Here is a 19831-nt window from a genome sequence, read left to right as displayed (position 1 = left end):
TCGCACGTTATCCCCACTCCTAAGTTCCACATTCATTTTACCTCAGCTCTCCCTTGTTTGCATATTGGCAAAATGAATACAAAACGGTTTAATATAATGCAATGCTCACTGTTAGAAATTATTTATTGGGGGAGGTTTTGATAGCTGAGAAACAGCAAAGTATGAAAGGGTTTGCATTGTTTTTCCAATAAGTGGAACTAAGGGACAGATGTCTTTTCCCTGATTATTGTTAGCATCATATGGTAATCCTGGCATAATTAATAATATATCCTGTATGTCGTCTTTAGTAAGACTTTTTGGTCAAAAATGGAGAAAGCTTGTATTAAGAAGAGTTGTAGGCATCTAAATCTACGTAGGCATCTAAGCAACTCAAATTGTTTATCATGTCCTGACAATAAGAGAAAAAATAATGTTAAAATGTGGTGCTAAGTAAAATGAGTGGACAGCAGAATGAACATTAGTCTTTCCAGAATCAGAAATTACCTTGATTCAGCATGTTGAGCATTCAACTTGAGACAAAGCTCAAGACTTACGGCAGTGATACAAATGTTCAGGCTTGGCACTGACTGGCACAGAACTGCATTGCTGCATGGGGGCCTTGAAACTGCTCACAGGCTAAGATGCTTTCTTGTTCCTCTCTCATTGGAAGAAAGCAAAACAAAACAGTGCTAAGGCAAAGATGTGTAAAAGATGAATACAGAAACCCTGACTGTTCTCCCACCAGTGAATGTGCCATGGGTAGCCTCGCACTGGTGGGGATGATCTAGATTTATATCAGCATCAGGAAAGAAGCAGCAAAGAAGATTTACACAGCAGGACATGCTCAACCACCCTGTAAAGCTGTGTGGCACCGTGCATTGGGTGTGGGGATGGGAGATCACTGAGAGGAGTTAATGTGATCTTTTCTTTCTTTGAGGGGGCACTCACTCACCATCACTCCTGTCACAGCCCACAGAGCTGCTGCTAGCAATGCTATACTGCCTGTATAAACAAACAAACAAACAAACCCTGCTGCCTTTTGCCATCAGGAATAGAGGAGGAGCCTGGTGACACCACCGTGGTAGTGCCAAGTAAAATGGCACTACCACGGGCACACAGGGTAATGAAAGGAAGGGGGACAATCTGCGCCAAGGACTTTAGAAAGTCCTCAGCCTTATATACGCTGCACATTGAGTCACACAGTTATAGAACAGAGTCACAGAATTGTTTGGCTGAGTCAAATCAGCATCATTCAAGCCCATAATCTTATCATGACAACACATTTTTATTAAATAGGAAATCTAATTATTTACATTCTATTTTTAATATACAGGCTGGCAGGTGAAGGAATCCTGGTGAGCTACTGTATGTGAACTGATTTCTCTCTTTTGAGAGCAGACACTGAGGAGAAGCCTGTGCCGTGTGCTGGACAAGCTTGTGGTATCTCTGCTGGGATTTGTATGAGAGCAGTCACAAATGAGTTTTTCTAATGATGTGAGATGTGGAGATGTTGTGTCTATCAACAGTAAGTGGTATAGACTGTAATAAATTTGGGAGTGTCAGAATGTGAGACTGTGAGTTTGAACTCTTGATTGTTACCAAATTGCTTGTACATTCAGATTTTACTCTCTCTAGCAGATACTGTGTATTCCTGAAAAAATTAAAATAACTCTATCATGACTTGATATCTGATGCCTGTTACAAAATATTTACTCCTAAGGTTGTACAGTACTGGGAAAGAGTTGTCATTCGCCTTTCAAGGTTATTAGATATATAAAAAATTCCAACATTATAAAATATCTGCAAGATGTGATGAAAGCAGCCTACTAATACAGCTGCTGCAGAAACTGGGGCTTATCTAGCAAATTACAGAACATTAAAAATCAAAGCTAACACGCTTTGAGCCCAATTAGCAATACAAAAACTGATAGCTGTACATACATCAACAAAAAAGCCCTGTACATGCTTCGCTAACCCTGGAAGCTAATACTGGGGAGTTGGAAGGGAACTCAGAGCAGCATTTAAAGAAAAAAAAAAAAGTGCGAGCAGGAGTTGCTCTATTTTGTGGCCTGATTTAAGGCTGCCACTTTCCAGCTGGATAGAAACTGTTCTGCTCTCATCCTTCGCACTGTTTGGAAACAGAGACCCAGAGCCAAGATCTGATCTCATTCCTACTGGTAGAAGTATGCAGTAGCCCCACAGAAGCTACAGTCATTACTCTAAACTCACACTTGTGCACCCATGTGTGAATCCGCCCTGCATTATTGCACGTATTTCAGTATGAAGGATGGTGCTGTAAATATTGAAATGCCTGTTGCCACAAGGATTTTTTCCCATTCTTAATATAGGCTTACAAGCATGGCCTTCCCTCATTACAAGCATGGCCTTCCCTCACTGCTGATTTTGTCTATCTCACCACCACCTTCCAGCTGGCCAATGTCACTTCTCTTTTTCCTCCAGCCGCATGGCTCTTTCCCACCTTCTGTTGCCCTTGTCATTGGCAATGGGCACCTCTTCTTTCCAACCAACTTTCTGATGCTGGCTGAAAAGGAATCTGGAGCTTCTCCAGGCCTGGGGAAGCAATGCTGGTGGCTCTGTACACATCAGTGCTCACACCTGCCTAATGGTGTGCCATTCACAGGTCCAAGCCTGGTCCATGTGGCCATCAGCAACAGGGTGGGAGCCAAGGATTCATCCCAGTGAGCAGTGTAACTGGGCCTGTTCAGAACAAGGAGCATTTAAGCAGCTTGGATATCAGTAGGCAGCACACGAAAAGATGGAAGCTAGAGGGGGAAACTGCACTTACCCTGCATAAAACTGCTGAGTCTTTAATGAGGTATTTATTGCAAATAGTCATCAGCCAACTTGTTAAAAACCATCCTCAAGAAGTGACTTTCATGCTGGTGAATGAAGGCAGTGGAAGAGTTTTTGTGCGAGATAAAGGGTGTGTCAAAAAACGTACAGACAACCTAGTTCAAATGTGTCAGTGCATGGTAGTCTTTGTCACAGCAGAACTGGTACAAGATTACCCTGTGAAGGGCACTTGATTGAAAGTAAAGAAAGGGTTGCAGAAAACTAGACAAAGAGGGAGGGGAAATGGAAGAGCAGAGCCAAAAGGTAGAGAAGAAGTTGCAGCAGGGGTGAAGGAGACACGTACATGGTTATTGAGAGGGAGAAAGGAAGGAAAAGAAGCAATGCTGCAAGGATGGAACCAAGGAGAAAAAAGGAAAGTAACTACAGTGGGAGGATAGGAATGGAAAGGGGTGGGAATATCCAGAGGAAAAGACTAGATAGCAGAGGAAGACTGAGATGGAAAAGAATGACAGCAGGGTGAAGGACTAACTGACCTTTAAAGGCCCATTTGGGTGCTATTTTGCATGTGCATAAGGAAGGTGTAGGTAAGGGCTGTGTGAGGACACAGATGTAGACAGCTCTGAGAGAAAAGCCAGAATACAGTGAGAGTAGATGGTCTTGTGTGTAAGGCACTAGATTCAACCAGGAGGCTTGGGGTCAGATTCCTGGCTTCACCAAAGGCCAGGCATAACACTGTTGGGAAGAAGGCAATGCTGTTCATCTTCATGGAAGTTTTGCTTCATTTTTCTCACTGTTCTGCTCTTTTCCACTCACATAATTTTGGGAAATTCATGCCATTGACTTCTGTTCGTTTTCAGCATTTATCTGCAGTAGGAAAGAAAAACTGCCTCTAGGAAAGCTTTCTCCTTTTGCCTCTTTTGCCTCACGAAGCTGTCAACTCTCCAAGGCAGGCTGAGCACCTCATAGTATCACTGCACAGCACTGGACACAATCCCTACATGTTGTGACACAAATACCAGTAGCAAGTTTTAATAACAGAAGCCAAACAAGCTTGCATTTAACCTTTAGCATTGTCAGAAGACGGTATCAAATGAGATACTGACTTCATTTACACTGGTAAAAACGTGTAAGAACTCTACTAAATTTACAGTGTCAATAACTTTACTATATTTAACAGTTCCATTTACAATGTCAGTGGAAGACTGGAATCCAGGTTGGCTTCTTGTGTGCATATAGACTGTGTAAGCAACAGATTTTTTACTACTAGGTTTCTGAGAGGCATAAAATGAAAAGCTGGGTATGTTGACCTGCTACACAGCTGTGGCTATAGCTGCTTTCTGAAGTTTTTGTGCCACGAGATTTAAAAAGAAAAAAAAATAGATGTTTTCCTTTTAATACTGACTCTTACCCAGCTTATCAGAAGCTTTCTGGATGCTACAGTATATTAGAAAAGCCATGAAGAAGACAGATAGTTTTTAGAGACAGTCATTTGGTTTGAGTGGAACCTGGACATGCAGATCAATTCACCACGCTGCCACTACAGCAAATGCTCAGGGCCATAAAATACATTACAGATCAGGAAGCCACCAAAGTGAAGGATAAAATTAATCACTAGTCTGGCTTGCATTCACTGCAATTCAGAAGTTCTTTTTCTCTCCTTCTGTGTTTCAGCTGAAAGACAGTGAAACTTGTAAAACTGCTCCACTCTGAAATGTCCTCATTCCTCTATTATTTGGACTTCAGGTTTTTCCAACTCTCCACTTCTTTAGAGATGTCTGACAAAATGAAGTTCATTGCATGTATTTAATGTTCACAAAGGGCAGCACGATCCCAGTTTTATACAACACTAAGGGAAGACTCTGGGTAATAAAGACATACTGTGCTATGCAGGGCAAATTCAGTACAGACCTGGAGACAGGGTAAAAACTCCATGGGAACCCCAGTTAAGCCTGGGGCTTTCCCATTTTTAAAATCCATCCTTCCTAGCTGCTCTGTCCAGCTACTATTTCACTCACTTCACAGCCTGTCTGTGCAGCCAGGCAAGCCTCCCTGACCAACATACAGACACTCACACATTCTCCCCAAATCCTGCCTTTTGGCAGCTGCCCACAGACCAAGAGGAGCAAGGCTCTGTAGCCAGAGGTGGAGTCTCTTCTAAAGCCCTGTCAGCTATTCCTGTCCAATTATGGCACTACCAAGAGACCTGACCATTTGAAGTATGATGAAGTGTGGTGGATGCTGAAGGAGCCAAAAATTGTGGGTCACTGAGACTCATTTTGAAAAGTTTTATTTTTAAGTTCCACCTCAGCCTTTGCCTCAGGAACATGTGGAAATCTCCCAGAAAAGTCATTTTCAAATCAGGGTGAGTTTCTGCCTAGTGGCACGGCTGAAATCCTCAGGGCATGGGCTTTGGTTTGCTCCAAAGTGGAAAACCCAAACCACCTTCCATGAAACTCATAGCTAAAATGCAGAGCTAACAGGAGAAGGTGTTGGGATCAGGTAGAGGTGCAGCTGGAAGAACTCTCTTCCAGTAAGCTAGTAGCTCTCCTGGGAGCAGGGGAGAGGGGTCTGGCCAGCAGCGGCTGTCTCTGCTCTTTGTAAGAGAGGATGGAATAGCTTGTTAGGCTCTGGTTACTATGGGACATGGCTGAAGCTTGACCTGGTTTATGAGCCAAGCCCCAGTCTTATGAATTCAATAGAAAAACTTATGCAGACCTCAGTGGGACCTGGGTTTGGCCTAACATGCTTTATTTAGAGTCTTGAGTGAGGGAAACATTTTTCTTTAGATTACAGTTGAAGGATTCTTGGGTTTCAGCTTAAGTCTTATGGTGGCAGTGTATTGCACGCTCATATTTCTTTCTTTTTCTTTAATAAATCACTTTTCTCCCACACTTAGCCTCTGACCAAAACCTGTCTGCTTGAACTGCAATAAACCTGGCTGGTCAGTGATTGCTTTCCTGAAAGCAATCTGCTCCAACCACACTGTGCCTGTACTGGCTGACCCCCACGCTGCCACATCTCTGCCCCCCATGCCCCCCCAATCCCTCTTGTTCCAGGTACCTGGTAGGGAGCAGAGGCTTTGGGACTGAAGGGATACAGAGACTGTAAATACATGTTTCTTTAGCTGTACTTCTGAGGCACAGGGATTTGCTGGAGCTGGGGCCAGAATGAGCTAGCTGTGCTCGAGTCTATCAGATTTGTGAAGTACAGATGTGCTAATTCCGCTGCAACCACAAAAGAATTTACAACAGGAAGTGTTGCAGCTGTTGCTTATTAGCATTAGTACAAATTATGCGAAGCAAATTGTTAGCAGTCGTGTTTCCATAATATTTAACTCATGGCAGTGAATAAAAGCGATTCTTTTTCAAGCAAAATTTTAGATTTCCAAGGGCATCGATTTCCGATTGTCCATGAAGGGAGCATGGATGGGAGAACAGCATGCAACTACTTCAAGGCATCAGAGTAAGTGTGTGCAGCTACTTGCCCACTTTCTCTGGTAAAGGTGTGTGAATTTGGGACCATATTTCTTGGTGAGAAAAGGAAAATCCCTATGACTCCATATGACCCAGTTGCCAGCAACAGGGTGTAACAGTGTGTGGGTGTCGTGTTTTAACTCTACCTCAGCCAAAAATTAGCACATTCCGCCCAATTATGGAGCTGCTGCAGTAAAGTTCTGCACACAGAAGTGCTTGGAAAGGCAAGGAGGATCTTGCTGACCTGCCATTTCCCTGAATTTTCACCCCCAATGTGCTTGTTATGACTTACTTCCCTAGCAACCCCAAGCCTGTTGATGTGGAAGCAGCCTGTGCCAGCAGAGCAGTCGCATAACACAAGCTCAAGAAGGTGAATTTGGAGAAAAAATCCACACCACAACAGGCTGAGCATGCAACTGACTAAAGGTGCAGCCTGAAACGCTGGGGTGCAACCTGCATACATCTAACAGCAAAATCCTCCAGACCAGATCTCTGGGCACGACAGCTCTCTCCAGCCAAACCAGTTTCAGACCAGGGTAGTGGCTGGTTTTGGTCCTTCCATGCCTGCTGCCTTGCTGGATCAGCCAGCAGCAGCCAGTCCTTTCTGGCACCTCCTCTGCCTCCCTCCTTGCTGCTTTGGGAAGAACTGAGCAACTGGCCCTGGGGAGGGAGGCTGTAGTTTGGAGAGGGAAAAGGTTTGAAAAGCATTTAATTTTAATTAATAAAAAGGGGGCATTTAATTCTTGCCTGCCTTTCTGGTGCCGAGGGAGGATCAGTTGTATCCGGGCGGATGTCTGACCCTGGAGATGCTCCTCTGCAGGGTGAGCTGAGGGGTCATTCACAGGTTGCTTGAAGGACCTGGGGGATCTCCTTCATGATGTCTTTTTTTTCAAATAGAAGCTATTCAAATAAAAAGAGACAGAAGGGAGGCAAAAAAAAAAGGTGCTAACTAATTAACTGAGGGGTTTGTGTATGTTTTGGGGAAGTAAGAGCAGCCAGATTCCTCCCTGAGCTTGTGCAGCCTCCAAACCATGCAGCCAGAGATGGAGGGGTGCTGCACCCCATGGGCAGGAAGGCACCATGGGGTGATTGTGCCAGGGAGAGAGGAATGGCTGCTGCAGTCAGGACCAGGCTTCAGAGAATTGTGTGTGCTCCTGCTGATCCAACAGAGGCATCCTTTCCACACAAAAACTTTATCAGCCATTTTCTTGTTGTTTTGCTAATTATTGCTGGTTTTGCTGATAATGCTCCATTTAATCTCTCACAGCCATCCGTTCATTATGAAGCAAGGAAGTGTAGCTCATGAAGACTGCTGACAACCTATAGCAATTCAGCCATCAGTTTAAGGGCAGTAACAGCCCAGAGTGATGCTTTACATGCTGGTCCCAAGGGTGCCTGCCTGCATTAATCACACTGAGCGAAGCTGCTAACGCTGCAAAGGCTGCTGCACTCCTCAGCCTGCCAAGCAAGACAGTGGGCTCAGAGAGGTGGAGGCATTCCCAGAGGCATTTCTTGAGACAATTAGGTCTGGCTGAGGAAGGAGGCACTTGCTGGTGTGAGAGAAGAGGCTGTGATGGCAGGTGGATGGGAAGGCAGAGAGGCTGGCCTGTGTTGGCAGCTGAGGCTGAGCTGGTCAGCCACATGAGCTCCAAGAAGATGGTCTGCCTAGGAGCGCTGGCTCTGTGCTCCCAATACCCGGTAAGCACCACTCAAGCAAGGGAGGATGGTCCCCAAGTCCTTGGACTTTGACTGCTTGCTTCTTTTGAAAAAAATTTTAAAAAGTGAAAGCTCTCAAAGAATTGAAACTGCCTGGAGCAACCAAAGTACCTTTTGATCCAGCTGTGAGTGCTTAGAAGTAGAAAAGAGGCACATGTGTTGCTTTTAAAGGTGTCGCACATCCACCCACCTGTTGGGAACAGTTAAAAATACAACTGGGTTGGCTACAGTCTAAAGGGAGATCTGTGAAAGGAATAGCAAGCAAAGTAATTTGTACAAGCGACATCTAAAGCAGCAGCCAATGGAGAAGCAGCTGACATGCATATATATTATGGTTCTTTAGTGCCTGTTCTGAGGAAATGGCCTGACACCCTCAGCAGAGCAGAGCTGCTTAACTCCCTTCACTGACAAGACCTGAAAGAGAAAAATTGGGTACAACTGCTATATTACTGCAATTGCAATAATGTTTGTCTCCTAATTGCCTCTTAGTGAAAAAGAAACCCAGCAACATGCAGTGAGGAATTTCTTGTCACAAGCATTACTTACATGTAAAATGATTCCACTAACTGCCTCCCCTGTGAAAAACAGAACATCAAATATCATGGCCTGGACAGTCCTGATGTACCTACAAGTGTGATATCAAACGAGATGGCACCAATGACTGTGTGCATCAGATACACACATGAAAACTATTTCAGCACATCAAGTCATGTGTATGAACATCATTACCACCATGGAGTCTCTTCATACTGCATTGGTATGATCAGACCTCTCAGCTGTAACATCCAGAGTAGGGGCAGAGTGTGGAAAGAAGGGGTGAGACACAGAACAGAATGGGAAGGATTCTTCCTTAGGAAAGTCTAGTTCTGGCTTGTGGTTTTTTCCTCCACTCTGAGAACAAAATGTGAATCTACAGAACCTCCAGGAAAATACAATAAAATGCAAAAATATTCTTGGAACAAAAATGTTCCACTTCCAAAATGTCAAAATGATGTTTTGACACTACTGAAAGCTGTAGTTTCAGTTAAATAGAATTTAATGTTAGAAAGTGACATGCTTTTATGAAGAGTTTTGATTTTGACAAAGTGGGATTTTCCAGCATTGAAGCCATCTGATAAAGTCTAGCCAGCTCTGATTACTGATATATTACAGGTGGAGGTGGAGTTTTAAGTGAAGGAATTAAAATCACATTTTGAAAAAGAAAAGAGGTTAACTAAGTTCATCATTATGAGGGGGAAAAAAAGAGATTGTTTGAGGACTCTCTGAAGGTAATATTACTAATACAGCAAGATTTTTACATATTTTGGGAATGTAAGAGTGAAAAATTAACTGTACAGGTTTGCTGTTGATGGAAAGTCACCTCTGCCTCAACTAGATAGGTGACTGAAGAGATTTCCATTCTTCATACCACATACACAAAGTGCTGTGGATGGGTGTTGTGTTACAAGCATTGGCACATTTAGGGTTCCCTATGAGACATCACTAAATGACATACATGAATTTTCATTTAATACAGTTGTTCAGCTATTCCTATTTAGGGTGTTTCAGCATGCAGACAGGATTTGTTGAAAGCTGGTCAGTCCTGTAGAGATCCAATCCTATAAATTTATGACAAGATTTTTAAATTAGGAGAGTAGTCCCCAGGAGTTTAGGGGAAATCTTGCAGGATATGGTTTCTCCTCTTTTTAAGGATTTCCAGGATTAGGCCCTTGAATGGATATATTTTTAAAGGATTTCTAGTCTAGCAACATGCATCAAGTTGAGTTTTATTTCATGAGGTATTTTTGGTAACATTCTTTTCTACATAAACAGGGTAATCTTGCATATTATCAGGACCCTGTTTCTCAATTCCATTGACCTAACTAGCTCTAAGATCACCTGCATGACTTACAAACACTTGCTACCTCTCCTTGTCATCCACTAAGGGTTTGAACTATATGGATGTGTACCTTCATAGTCGTCCTTTGTGGATGAAAACAAGGACATACCCATTCCACAGATTACTTCCTCAGCCTGAGACCTGTTTTCTCCCCCTCAGTTACAAGGAGTGTCAATGAGCACCTTTTAGATTTGCGTAAGAGGCAGAAGTGAATTTTTAATTCACTTGAAAGTCCAGCACATCTGTCTGTGTACTGAAAGCCGCAGCACAGTCAGGAAACAACCCTACAGCATCTGTCCCGAGCCTGACCGTCATTGCAAAGCCCAGAGATGTGCCCAGCTCCTTGTGAGCAACAATCCCACCCGGCTTCCTGTTTTTGCTAAAGACGCAAACAACAACAAACCCAGGAATTCAGCTTTTTCTCGGAGTGGCACAAACGGCGCGCCAGACCGAGGTGGCTCAGGGAAGGGAGCTGACAGCTGTGCGCGCCAGACACCGTGGGAGCCATCCGCCCCCTCTTCGGTGCCACGGAAACATCCTGTCACAAACACTCTGCATTCGGGCTTTGCTTGAATTCATTAGCTGCAAACGGCGACGGGCGCATCCTGCTGGGAGCCTGTGATTCCTTGGCGGTGTTATGGATGTGCTCGATAGGAGAGTCATGACGGTCAAAGCTCAGCCGACAGAAAGCACCGCAGCACCAGAGCTCCAGCCTCAAGGCTGCTGGGGCTGCTCCCTCTAGCGGGAAAAAGTACTTCAGCTGGAGAAAAAAACCTTCTTCCTCTTTTCTTTCTTTATTTCATCATCATCATCATCATCATCATCATCATCATCATCATCATCATCTTCTTCTTCTTCTTCTTCTTCTTCTTCTTCTCTTCTTCTTCTTCTTCTTCTTCTTCTTTGTTCTTTTCTTTTGTTTTCTTTTCTTTTCTTTTCTTTTTTTCTTTTTCTTTTTCTTTTTTTATTTTCTAGTGAATAATTCAAGTTTTCCGGATAGTGCAAGACACGGGGCAGTTCCCATGGGACAAAAGGTGACCAAACTCTGCACGTTCCCAGCCTTTGAGCATGGAGAGTGGAGTTGGTGCCCAGGCAATGCAGGTCAGCGATTACTCCTCCGAGGCAGGCTCGTGGTAAGTGAGGGAGTCCTGGTTTGTCTTCTAGCAGTCCTCAGCATATGCTGGAGCTGTGTTTGGTTTTGATTTCCCACTTCTGATTACAAAAATAGGACTTACTATAATCATAATAATATTAATGATACAAAATAATTATTGTAATTATATACTTTTTGGCAAATTATTAACACAAAGCAGCCCAAAAGATCCCATTGGATTAAAAAAAGGTGACAATGCACAAATGTTAAAAAAGACTAAGTCTTTGATAAAAAAGAAGGAAAAGTAATCTGCAAATGAATGCAATTCTGTAAGGCAACGTGTTACCTTTAATCTTCCATCTAGATTTAGCTCAGATTCTGTTCAAGTAATTGTCAGAACTTGGCTTGCTTGAGCTTATCAATGTGGTAACACAGTTTCAGCGCTGGTCCCAGTTTCAGCCCCAGGTATTTCATGATCATGTCACTTTTCAGCAGTAACAAAGCATTGCCATCAATTTCCTGGTTTCAAAAGAGAGGAGGAGAATCAAAATGTGTTAACCCTCCTTTAAGTGCTATGTCCTGACACATTAAACAAGGTGAATTAGAAACAGCATGTCATTTAGGGTAGAACTACCTGAAATGTCATGCATTTTGAAATTTCATTAAAAAAATTGAAATCTGAGGTGTGACAGAAGGACGCTGTAAAGGAAGGTTTAATTAAATACTACTTTTTATTCTTCAAGGAACTATAAGATTAGTCTAGGTTTTCAATTTATTTTGCAATTAAAAGGAGATTTTTTAAAAAATCGGGTTTGCTCTAAGCACAATTCTGAGAGAAGCCAGTCAGCCTTGAGAGAAAGGTATGAATGATGGTATGAAGGATGTAGCCACATTAAACTGCTAACAGTACACCTCTGGATCTCAGTTCCAGGCTTGTCCCCAGCTATCTGCATGGTTCACATATCTGCAGTACACTTACATCCAGTGATGTGAGTATGTGTATATATATAGGTTTTTCTTAAATTGAAGACAGTAGTAACTTGCTTATTTAATTGCATTTATTAATAAAATTTGCTAAATTTTAATTTAACCCTCCTGTAAGTGGAAGAAATTGCCACCAAGTTCAGCTGTTTATCCCAGACCTGTTGGCTTGAAAAGCTTTTGAAATTACAAAATGCTACTGCAAAAGTAGCCTGAGCCCACAGAGAAACAGACTCTCTTTTGCTAAGGATTGTGGAACACAGAAGCTTTCAGCTATACTGTCCATGGACCCACAGCTTGTCTGGTTTACCTGATCATGTTAGTGGATTTGCCAAAAAATACTACCCATTCCCACAGTTTCCAGCACACTCACACAGTTGGACTGTCAGAGCTAAAACATCCCCAGTGCTTTGTGTGTGTGCATACTCACAGATACAGACCCCAATGCTGTACAGATTGTATTCTATGGTTTTGATGGTCAGACCTTTCCACTGTGATCCATTGCCTACTTATTAAGCAATGCTATGGATCCTAATTTGCCCTGATCATTATTATTCCATTCAGTAGGTGATTTATCTGATGAGCAGTTAAGGTCACTTTCTGATTAACTCAATCAATTAATGCTCTTCATTTTGCAACCCCCACTCTATCCATAATAGAAACTCTCTTCACCTCCCCGCTCTCCTTGCCATTATTTTAAGGAAGCTAAGGTAAAGTAAGAATAAGTGTTACATATAATTACTATTTGCATAAGAAAAAAAGTAAGAACTCCTTTATCTGTGGTGCCATAGGGTAAAAACACTGTCAAGGGTCAGGTGTGGAGGCAGCTCTTTCTAAATGTTGAGTTCAGCATTTTATTATTTCCATTATTATTACTGTGTAGGGGTCAAAATTAAACTCCATGACAATAGTATGCCAGAGGGAGCATTCATATCCAATTAAATATCCCATATTAGCTATTTCCCTGCACAGATTCTTGGCTTGACTTCTTTACAGTTTTACTGTGTCAGCCCTTTTAAAAATAATTTTAAAAAGAAGACATTGATAACGTGGATCCTACATCTACAATAGCCCCAACAGATCTTGAGCCATATCTGGAACTGGCAAAATTCAGTGCCATCTAAGCCACCTTTCCCTTCCCCCAGTCTTTCTACCAAGTCTTTCCTGCTGATAGAGTCTGCATAGGCTCTCACACAGTGCTGCTACAAGGTCCCTGGCCAGGGAGTGGCTCCTTTCCATGAGACCAAAAGCTTTATCAGGGATGAGCTCAGCTGTCCTTGGCACACAGATGTGCTGAGGGAGCAGGGATCCGCAGAGGGGAGCTAATAGGAAGTTTCTCTTTGGTGGACACTCTCAGGAGCTACCTGTGACAGAGCTCCTTGGGTATCTAGGCAAGAAGCAAAGCTTCTGCTCCTGGTGGGAAGAGCAGACAGAGGCAGGACAGCCTGCAGAGCCTGTTGTGGCTGCAAAGGTTGTGGGCTGCATGCTGGAAGAGTTGGCTGCAAGGACTGAAGTCAACACCCAAATGGCCTAACAGAGCAGTAGGAAAGCACACTGCCTGCATGCAGGATACATCCTCCAGCTGTTTCCTTCCTGCTGCTCCCACCGGCCTCTCCCTACCAGCACAGATGAGCTGATTGCCAATGCAACTATTTCGGGTGATAGCTGGGCCTTGTCAATGACAGTAAGTGCTTCTAAGTAAATTATGCACCTGCTGCACAGAAAGATTGAACATACAGGAAGATATGGCTGAGGTTAATGGACTAATCACTTGTCTCTCACCCCTGGGGTCTTTGTGCTAATCCAGATGAGGTTTGAAGGCTGAAAAATTGCAGGGACATATATAACTCAAAGGTGTAATTGAATTGAGTTGTGTGGCAATCATACCCAGGTTCTCACACCTATAGCATATTTTACAAGGAAACCAGTGATAAGTAGAGCCCATGGGTGCTGGGTGTGCACCAAAGGATGACAGGGACAGCCTTTAGTGGCAATTTAGCTCGATCTCCTTGGTCGCAGAGCAGCTGCAGTATCATGGCACTCTCCAGTGCAGCTGGCCCATGACTGCCTGGAGTGCTCCCCTACCCTGCTGCTACATAAAAGCACGTTGTGCCATACTTTGCTACAAAGGGAAACTAGACAAAATCAGTGCCCTAGCACACTCCATATTTACACAACAAGCTTTAAAAGTTGGGTATTTTAACTTTGGGATGTACCTGTATGGTACATCAGACCCTGTCAATTCTCGCTCCCCTGCATGAAGATTTTCTCTTGATGCACAGCCCCTTCTGATATTCTCCGAAACTCATTCTATAGCAAGTTCCTTCAAATCTGAAGGTTGCTTTTTTATCTGCCTGGTTGCCCACATGACCCATATAAGCCATGTTTTCATTATCAGCTTATAAAACAGAAGGCAGGAAAAGTAAGCCAACACCTGACTGTACTTGCAGACTTGGCCCTACACCACTGTGCCTGCTGTTGTTCTCATCCCATAGGCTGCCTACAGGATAGCAGATGGCTGCCATACCTTCCTAGGGTGAGCAGGCACCAAGACCCTTTTGTTCATTTTCATCTGCTCTTCAGCCACCTCCTCTGCTCAGTATCTGGAACCCTGCATGTAGAAAGCAGCTGGAGGTCCATTTACCTCCCTTAGCTCTTGTCTGCAGCCCCACAGCCCCACTTGTCTCTGCTGGCACAGGGGAAAGGAGTGACCAAGCCCTCTTGCTGTCTCTGCAGCACTGGGGGTGCTGATCAGGACTGAGTGCTGGGGAGCAATTCTCATTTAGACCTAGCTCCAGGCACTTACATGAAAAGTTATGACCTCCAGCTGCACATAAACAAGTCACTTTTAGGGTTAAATCAGTTTTTCACAGCCAGATTGAACTGATTAAGGAGAGATGGAGAAGGCCAGAAATGCTAGTACATACATTGGTGTCGACTCCATATACAGCAACAGAACAAGAAACTCCAGATCAGACAAGTTTACTGTCTTCCCCTTTACTAATTAAGGGTAACATAATTCCCATCACTGGAGGTTGCCTCACAAAAGCAGCTATCATATTCTCTAGTGAGTCAGCAGGTCTGTTAAATTTGGTTATGTAGTTACATAATACTGAGGGGAAAAAGATTAAAATATTGTCTGTTTTGGGTTTCTCCTGCTAAATATCTAGAGACACATAAAAAATACTCTTCAGAGGAGAATCATATGTATCCTGTGAAAAAGTTGTCATTGAAACGAGGCTTTTTTGTGCCAATCTGACAATGAAAAATGAGCATCAGATCCTCAATGCTTTCTCTTCGGCTTGGCATAGAAACAATTTATGCTGGAGTAGCTGGAAACAAATAGTGAGCATTTTCTAAAGACACTGTTAGGGTTTCCCCACTGAAGTATAAATTAATAGAGTAGCATAGCATAGCATAGTATAGCACAAAATTAGAATAGAATTGGAATGGAATGGAATGAAATAGAATAGAATAGAATAGAATAGAATAGAATAGGTCTGTTTCAGGTGGTAGGGACCTACAATGACGTAGCCCAACTGCCAGAGCAATTCAGGGCTGACCAAATGGCACAATGTTATTAGGAGCACTTCTCAAAAGTCTCTTTAGCACTGACAGCCTTGGGCCATTGTCCATCTCTTCACAAAGCCTGTTCCAGTGTTTAACTACCACCTCAAGGGATAAGTGAAATTTCTATAGCCCAAACCCCCCAGAGGCACTGAACTCCTTGCCAGGACCTGCATTCAACTTGGCTGAGCAAAACACTGCCTATAGCAGCCCAGTGCAGCTGAGGGGCTCTGTGTGTGTGACATCCTGGCTATCCCCTGTGACTTAAATTACCTAGAAGTGGTAAGGGCAGCCTTCTACATACGTGTTTTCTGAAGAGCTCCACATGAGGGCCTAAAGCTTGAGGGTCTGCATCCTTCACAAACCAAACCACATCATCCACCGTCCAGGTCAAAGGATTCTTGCTTGATGGCCGAGCTGCATCTTGTCGTTCAGGTGAAGGACTTGAGGCTATTGGTACAAAAAAGCCCACAACAGTGCATTACAATGGCACACAGAGGTTTCCTCAGTTTGTGAGTGTGCAGGGCTTTGGCAGCCTCACTGCAGCATTGGACATTGGATCTGTGCAATATCAGCCTGAGATGGTGGCACAGGGAGAAAAGGGGACTTGGAGCAGTTTGCAATCTGACTGCTTATTGGAAGACATGATCCCATCTGGTGAATTGTGTTAAAAAACATGAAACCCTCAGGTCCCTGCTGGGGAAGGAAAAATGTGCCAGCTGCCAGGCTCTTAAACTGAGCTGTCCCTGCTGTCTGATCTGCAGCAGTGGGGATCTTGGCTCAAGAAGACACTACCCTCACACCTGGAGAGAAAGTTCTTCAGCACTAAACAAAGGAGTTTGCCATTGAATGCAAAAGCTAGAGGATAAAATCACAATTTAGCAAACAGAGTTTTTTCTTTGCATTTAGATATTCATACTTGTTTTAGAGCTTAGCAGAAGGTTTTCAGTCCATATCTCCCTAATCTTAGTCTCTCACAAAGCTGATGGTCCCCAGTGAATGCCAATTTGGAAAGTTACTAAAACATGTGAAGATGAACATTGCACATGTGACTTTTTAATGGTGTAAGCCCTGGATGATTTAAGGTGACTTCAGCTTGCTGTAGCTTTAAATCAAGTGAATAAAGGCACATTGGAATGAAAGTGCATTTATGTTTTTATTCTTGCTCTCTGCAGAATTATAAATCTCAATCTCCACCTGAATATAATTTGTACCCCCACTTATGCTGCTTCTCTACGACGAGAACATTATTACGCTAGGTTACAGGAAAGCTGTTTCCATTTGTTTATATCCACACAAAGGAAACTTTGCCTTAGCAGGCAGCAGCACACAGATGTGTTAAATGTTACTTGCTCACATCTGCTTCTGTCAAAGCCCCGTTTTTAATGAGTCATGTGCAAATGGCAAGCAAGTATACACTACAGAAGACCAGAAATCAAACAGAAGAGTGTGTGTAGAGGGAGACCACAGATACCTAAACTAGAGCCTGGAAATGCCCCAAGGAGCCAAGAGGCAATCAGAACTGCGGAGAAGAGAAGGGATGAGCTCTCCAGAGAAATACTGATCTTATAAAGACAGATGAGATGTGTGAGAATCCCCACGCATGACTCAAAACACAATCCTAAAGCACATGAGTAAATGTGCTGGGTTGGGTTTGGGGCTTATGTAGATTGTCATTCCATTGACTTCAATAGAGCTCTGCTGATTTATATTAGCTGAGTCTCTGCCCATATATGCCCAATAATGGTTTTATGTGCATATTGGTCCTTTTTTTTTCTTGCCACAATGCTCATCTTACAGTATAATGTGATGAGGTATATTTGCAGTTACTCAGGATGAACTCCAGAAAGCAGCAGTGATATGAATGTGCAAATCTGGTCAATGGTTCTCATAATGAGATGAGATGTAAATATCATGATAATTGCACTCTCATTTGCTAAGTCACTATTCTGGATACAAAGGACAAGGAACAGCCGCAGATCCTTTTAATTAGGCAGCGAGGACCGGTGTTCGTATGGACTCAGGTCCTCGGTGTTCGTATGGACTCGTATGGGCTCTGCTCACAGAATAAACACAATACACAAGGGTACAGGCACCATCTGGAGCCTTTGGCATGAAACAATGAAGACAGAGAGTGCAAAACGAACAGGGTAATCTTGGCCAACCCCTGGATCATCAGTAACATTGAGGAACTTTGTCAGGGACAAGGGAGAGAACTGAGACTTGTCTTGGAGACAGAGGGGTATTTCTCCCCTTCGTGATCCATCAGTGGTTTGGATGACAGCTGATGTGTGGAGGTATTGGGCACTACACCACCTCAAACCAAAGGTCAGGAAAAAGACCAGGCTTTTGCAAACTAGTCAGAAAATAGAGGGAGAAGAGAAAGGTTTGGATGTGTCCAAAAGATTGCAGAAGTTTCTACGCTAGTGCTATAACATGGTCAGGGGAGATCTTGTGTCGCTACCAAGGATTATGTTTTTTCCCTTAAATTTGTATAAATATAAAGGAAGCCCAGAGGACTTAGCATGGGATTTACACTGGGAAAAGAAAGGGCAGCCTGCAGCCCAGTGACTCCTGCCTGCAACCTGCCCTGGAAAGGGCAAAGGGGAGCAGAGAGCCCTGAGTGCAGCTGGGAGCCTTCACAGGTATTGGAAGTATCTGTAATAAAAGGAAGGCGGATGAGAAGAAAAGGTTGAAATGACAGGGTGAATCTATTCACTCCTTTGCAATCTAGCAATCAATAGCATAAATGTGATTTCTGAAAGACAAATATATAAATGACCTTTCTAAAGAGACTACATAGCTAGAACTCTTCCAGACCCTAGAAGGTGAAGATAACCCTTTCAGATCCATGCCTGAGGTATAGTATAATATCGTCATATAAAAACAAGAATTGTGTGTTGATATTGATTCTTAGAATATTTTTTTGTCTTTCTTTACCTACTTATTATCAAGTTTTGGATTCTCTGATGCTTTTTTGTTAACTAAGGTGTGTTATTTTACTTGTGTGAAAAGAGCTAGCTTTAAATGTTATTAATAAATCTGAGATACCCCGTTTGTAGCAAAATATCCATTTGTAGCTGGTGAGTCTGGAAACAATCTGTTTTTCCATACATTTTATAATTCATTTGATTGGTTAATTTGTTTGGCATTTTAATATTTTAGTTTACACATCTGAGTGTAATTTCTCTGTTTACAAAAGAAGATAGATAATTTCATGTCTACACAAAGGCATGGGGTTTCTTTCAACAGCATCACTTTGGTGAAAGATTATATTAAGCACAAAAGTGTTTGATGGCAGCAGGGCAAGTACTATACATTTTTTTCACATCTGAAGGTATTCACACTTAACCTAAGAATTAGATAAATGAGGAAGTCTCATGTCTCCCGGGTATCCTATGCCATCCTGTCATCAGAATTAATCAAGATGATAATGAATACTCAGATTACAAAGAGATGGGAGTGCTTGCGACCAATAATTATTTTTAGAGATCATAATCTAGGTCAAATCCAATTTCCTGTTTTTGACAGGTGGCAAAAATTTGTCAAATTAATGGAATGGGATATGGAAATTTAGGTAATCAGAGGGAAGCACTTTCCCCTCCTGCTTCAAACGATATTGGGGAAGGACAGTGAAGAGGCTCCTCTGCAGGGGAAGGTCTGCAGGCATCCCAGTCAAGACCATTGCTCACACAGAAACAGCTGGAATCACCAGGTCAGTGGCCAAAGCCAGGTGAGGGAAAGAGGTGGCCTGATTTGGTTGGAGTTTTCACCCCACACAGGATTTTCTCTGCCATTCACCTCAAATCTCTGGACCTTCCTGAGAAAGAGAATGGAGACAGAGCCAACAGCCAAATGGCTGCAGAGGCATGACAAGGAAATAAAAGGCTAAGATGGAGTTAAACCTGCAAAAGGAGGAAAGACAAATAACAGACTCCCTAAATATGTTCTTGGCAAACAAACAGAGCCCAGAGGGAGTACAGTCATTGATAGATAAGAGTGGAAAGGGAGTGACAGATGAACTTTAATATTGCTGCAGGCCTAAATGATTTCTTTGCCTCAGGGGAAGGGGGTAGGAATGAAATTTTAAAAGGTTCTCTCTGATTGCACTGGAGCAGATAATAAGGAGCAGCAGATCTACTGAAACTAAACAGAAGTAGCAGACCCTCAAAGGCGTAGAGAAATGAGAATTATTTTAAAAAACAAACCATCACCCACTATAAACAAGGAAAGGAGGAAGGTTTTAAGATACTTCTCTAAAAATCTAGGGCACACCAAGCAGGAGAAGAAGAGATGCATCAGAAGATGTCTGGGAGAACACAGTCACAG

General features: G+C 43.0%; 1 protein-coding gene across 1 annotated transcript in view; it reads right to left on the bottom strand.

The window, feature by feature from the left end:
• Nucleotides 1-10831: 10831 nt before the first annotated feature.
• SCML4 (Scm polycomb group protein like 4) overlaps nt 10832-19831 on the bottom strand; it is a 66649-nt gene continuing 57649 nt past the window's right edge. Inside the window, exons 8-10 of the mRNA XM_085056216.1 lie at nt 15807-15952; nt 11301-11473; nt 10832-11073 (exon numbers count right to left, since the gene is read on the bottom strand). Of these exons, the coding sequence (XP_084912342.1) occupies nt 11348-11473; nt 15807-15952 (272 nt within the window). The 3' untranslated portion in view covers nt 10832-11073; nt 11301-11347. The remainder of the gene's footprint in view (nt 11074-11300; nt 11474-15806; nt 15953-19831) is intronic.

Source organism: Lichenostomus cassidix, chromosome 3, assembly GCF_008360975.1.
Source record: "Lichenostomus cassidix isolate B80296 chromosome 3, HeHo_3.0, whole genome shotgun sequence".
NCBI classification, from domain to species: Eukaryota; Metazoa; Chordata; class Aves; order Passeriformes; family Meliphagidae; genus Lichenostomus; species Lichenostomus cassidix.
Note: the sequence above shows the minus strand (reverse complement) of the source record. Positions and strands in the feature narration are given on the sequence as shown.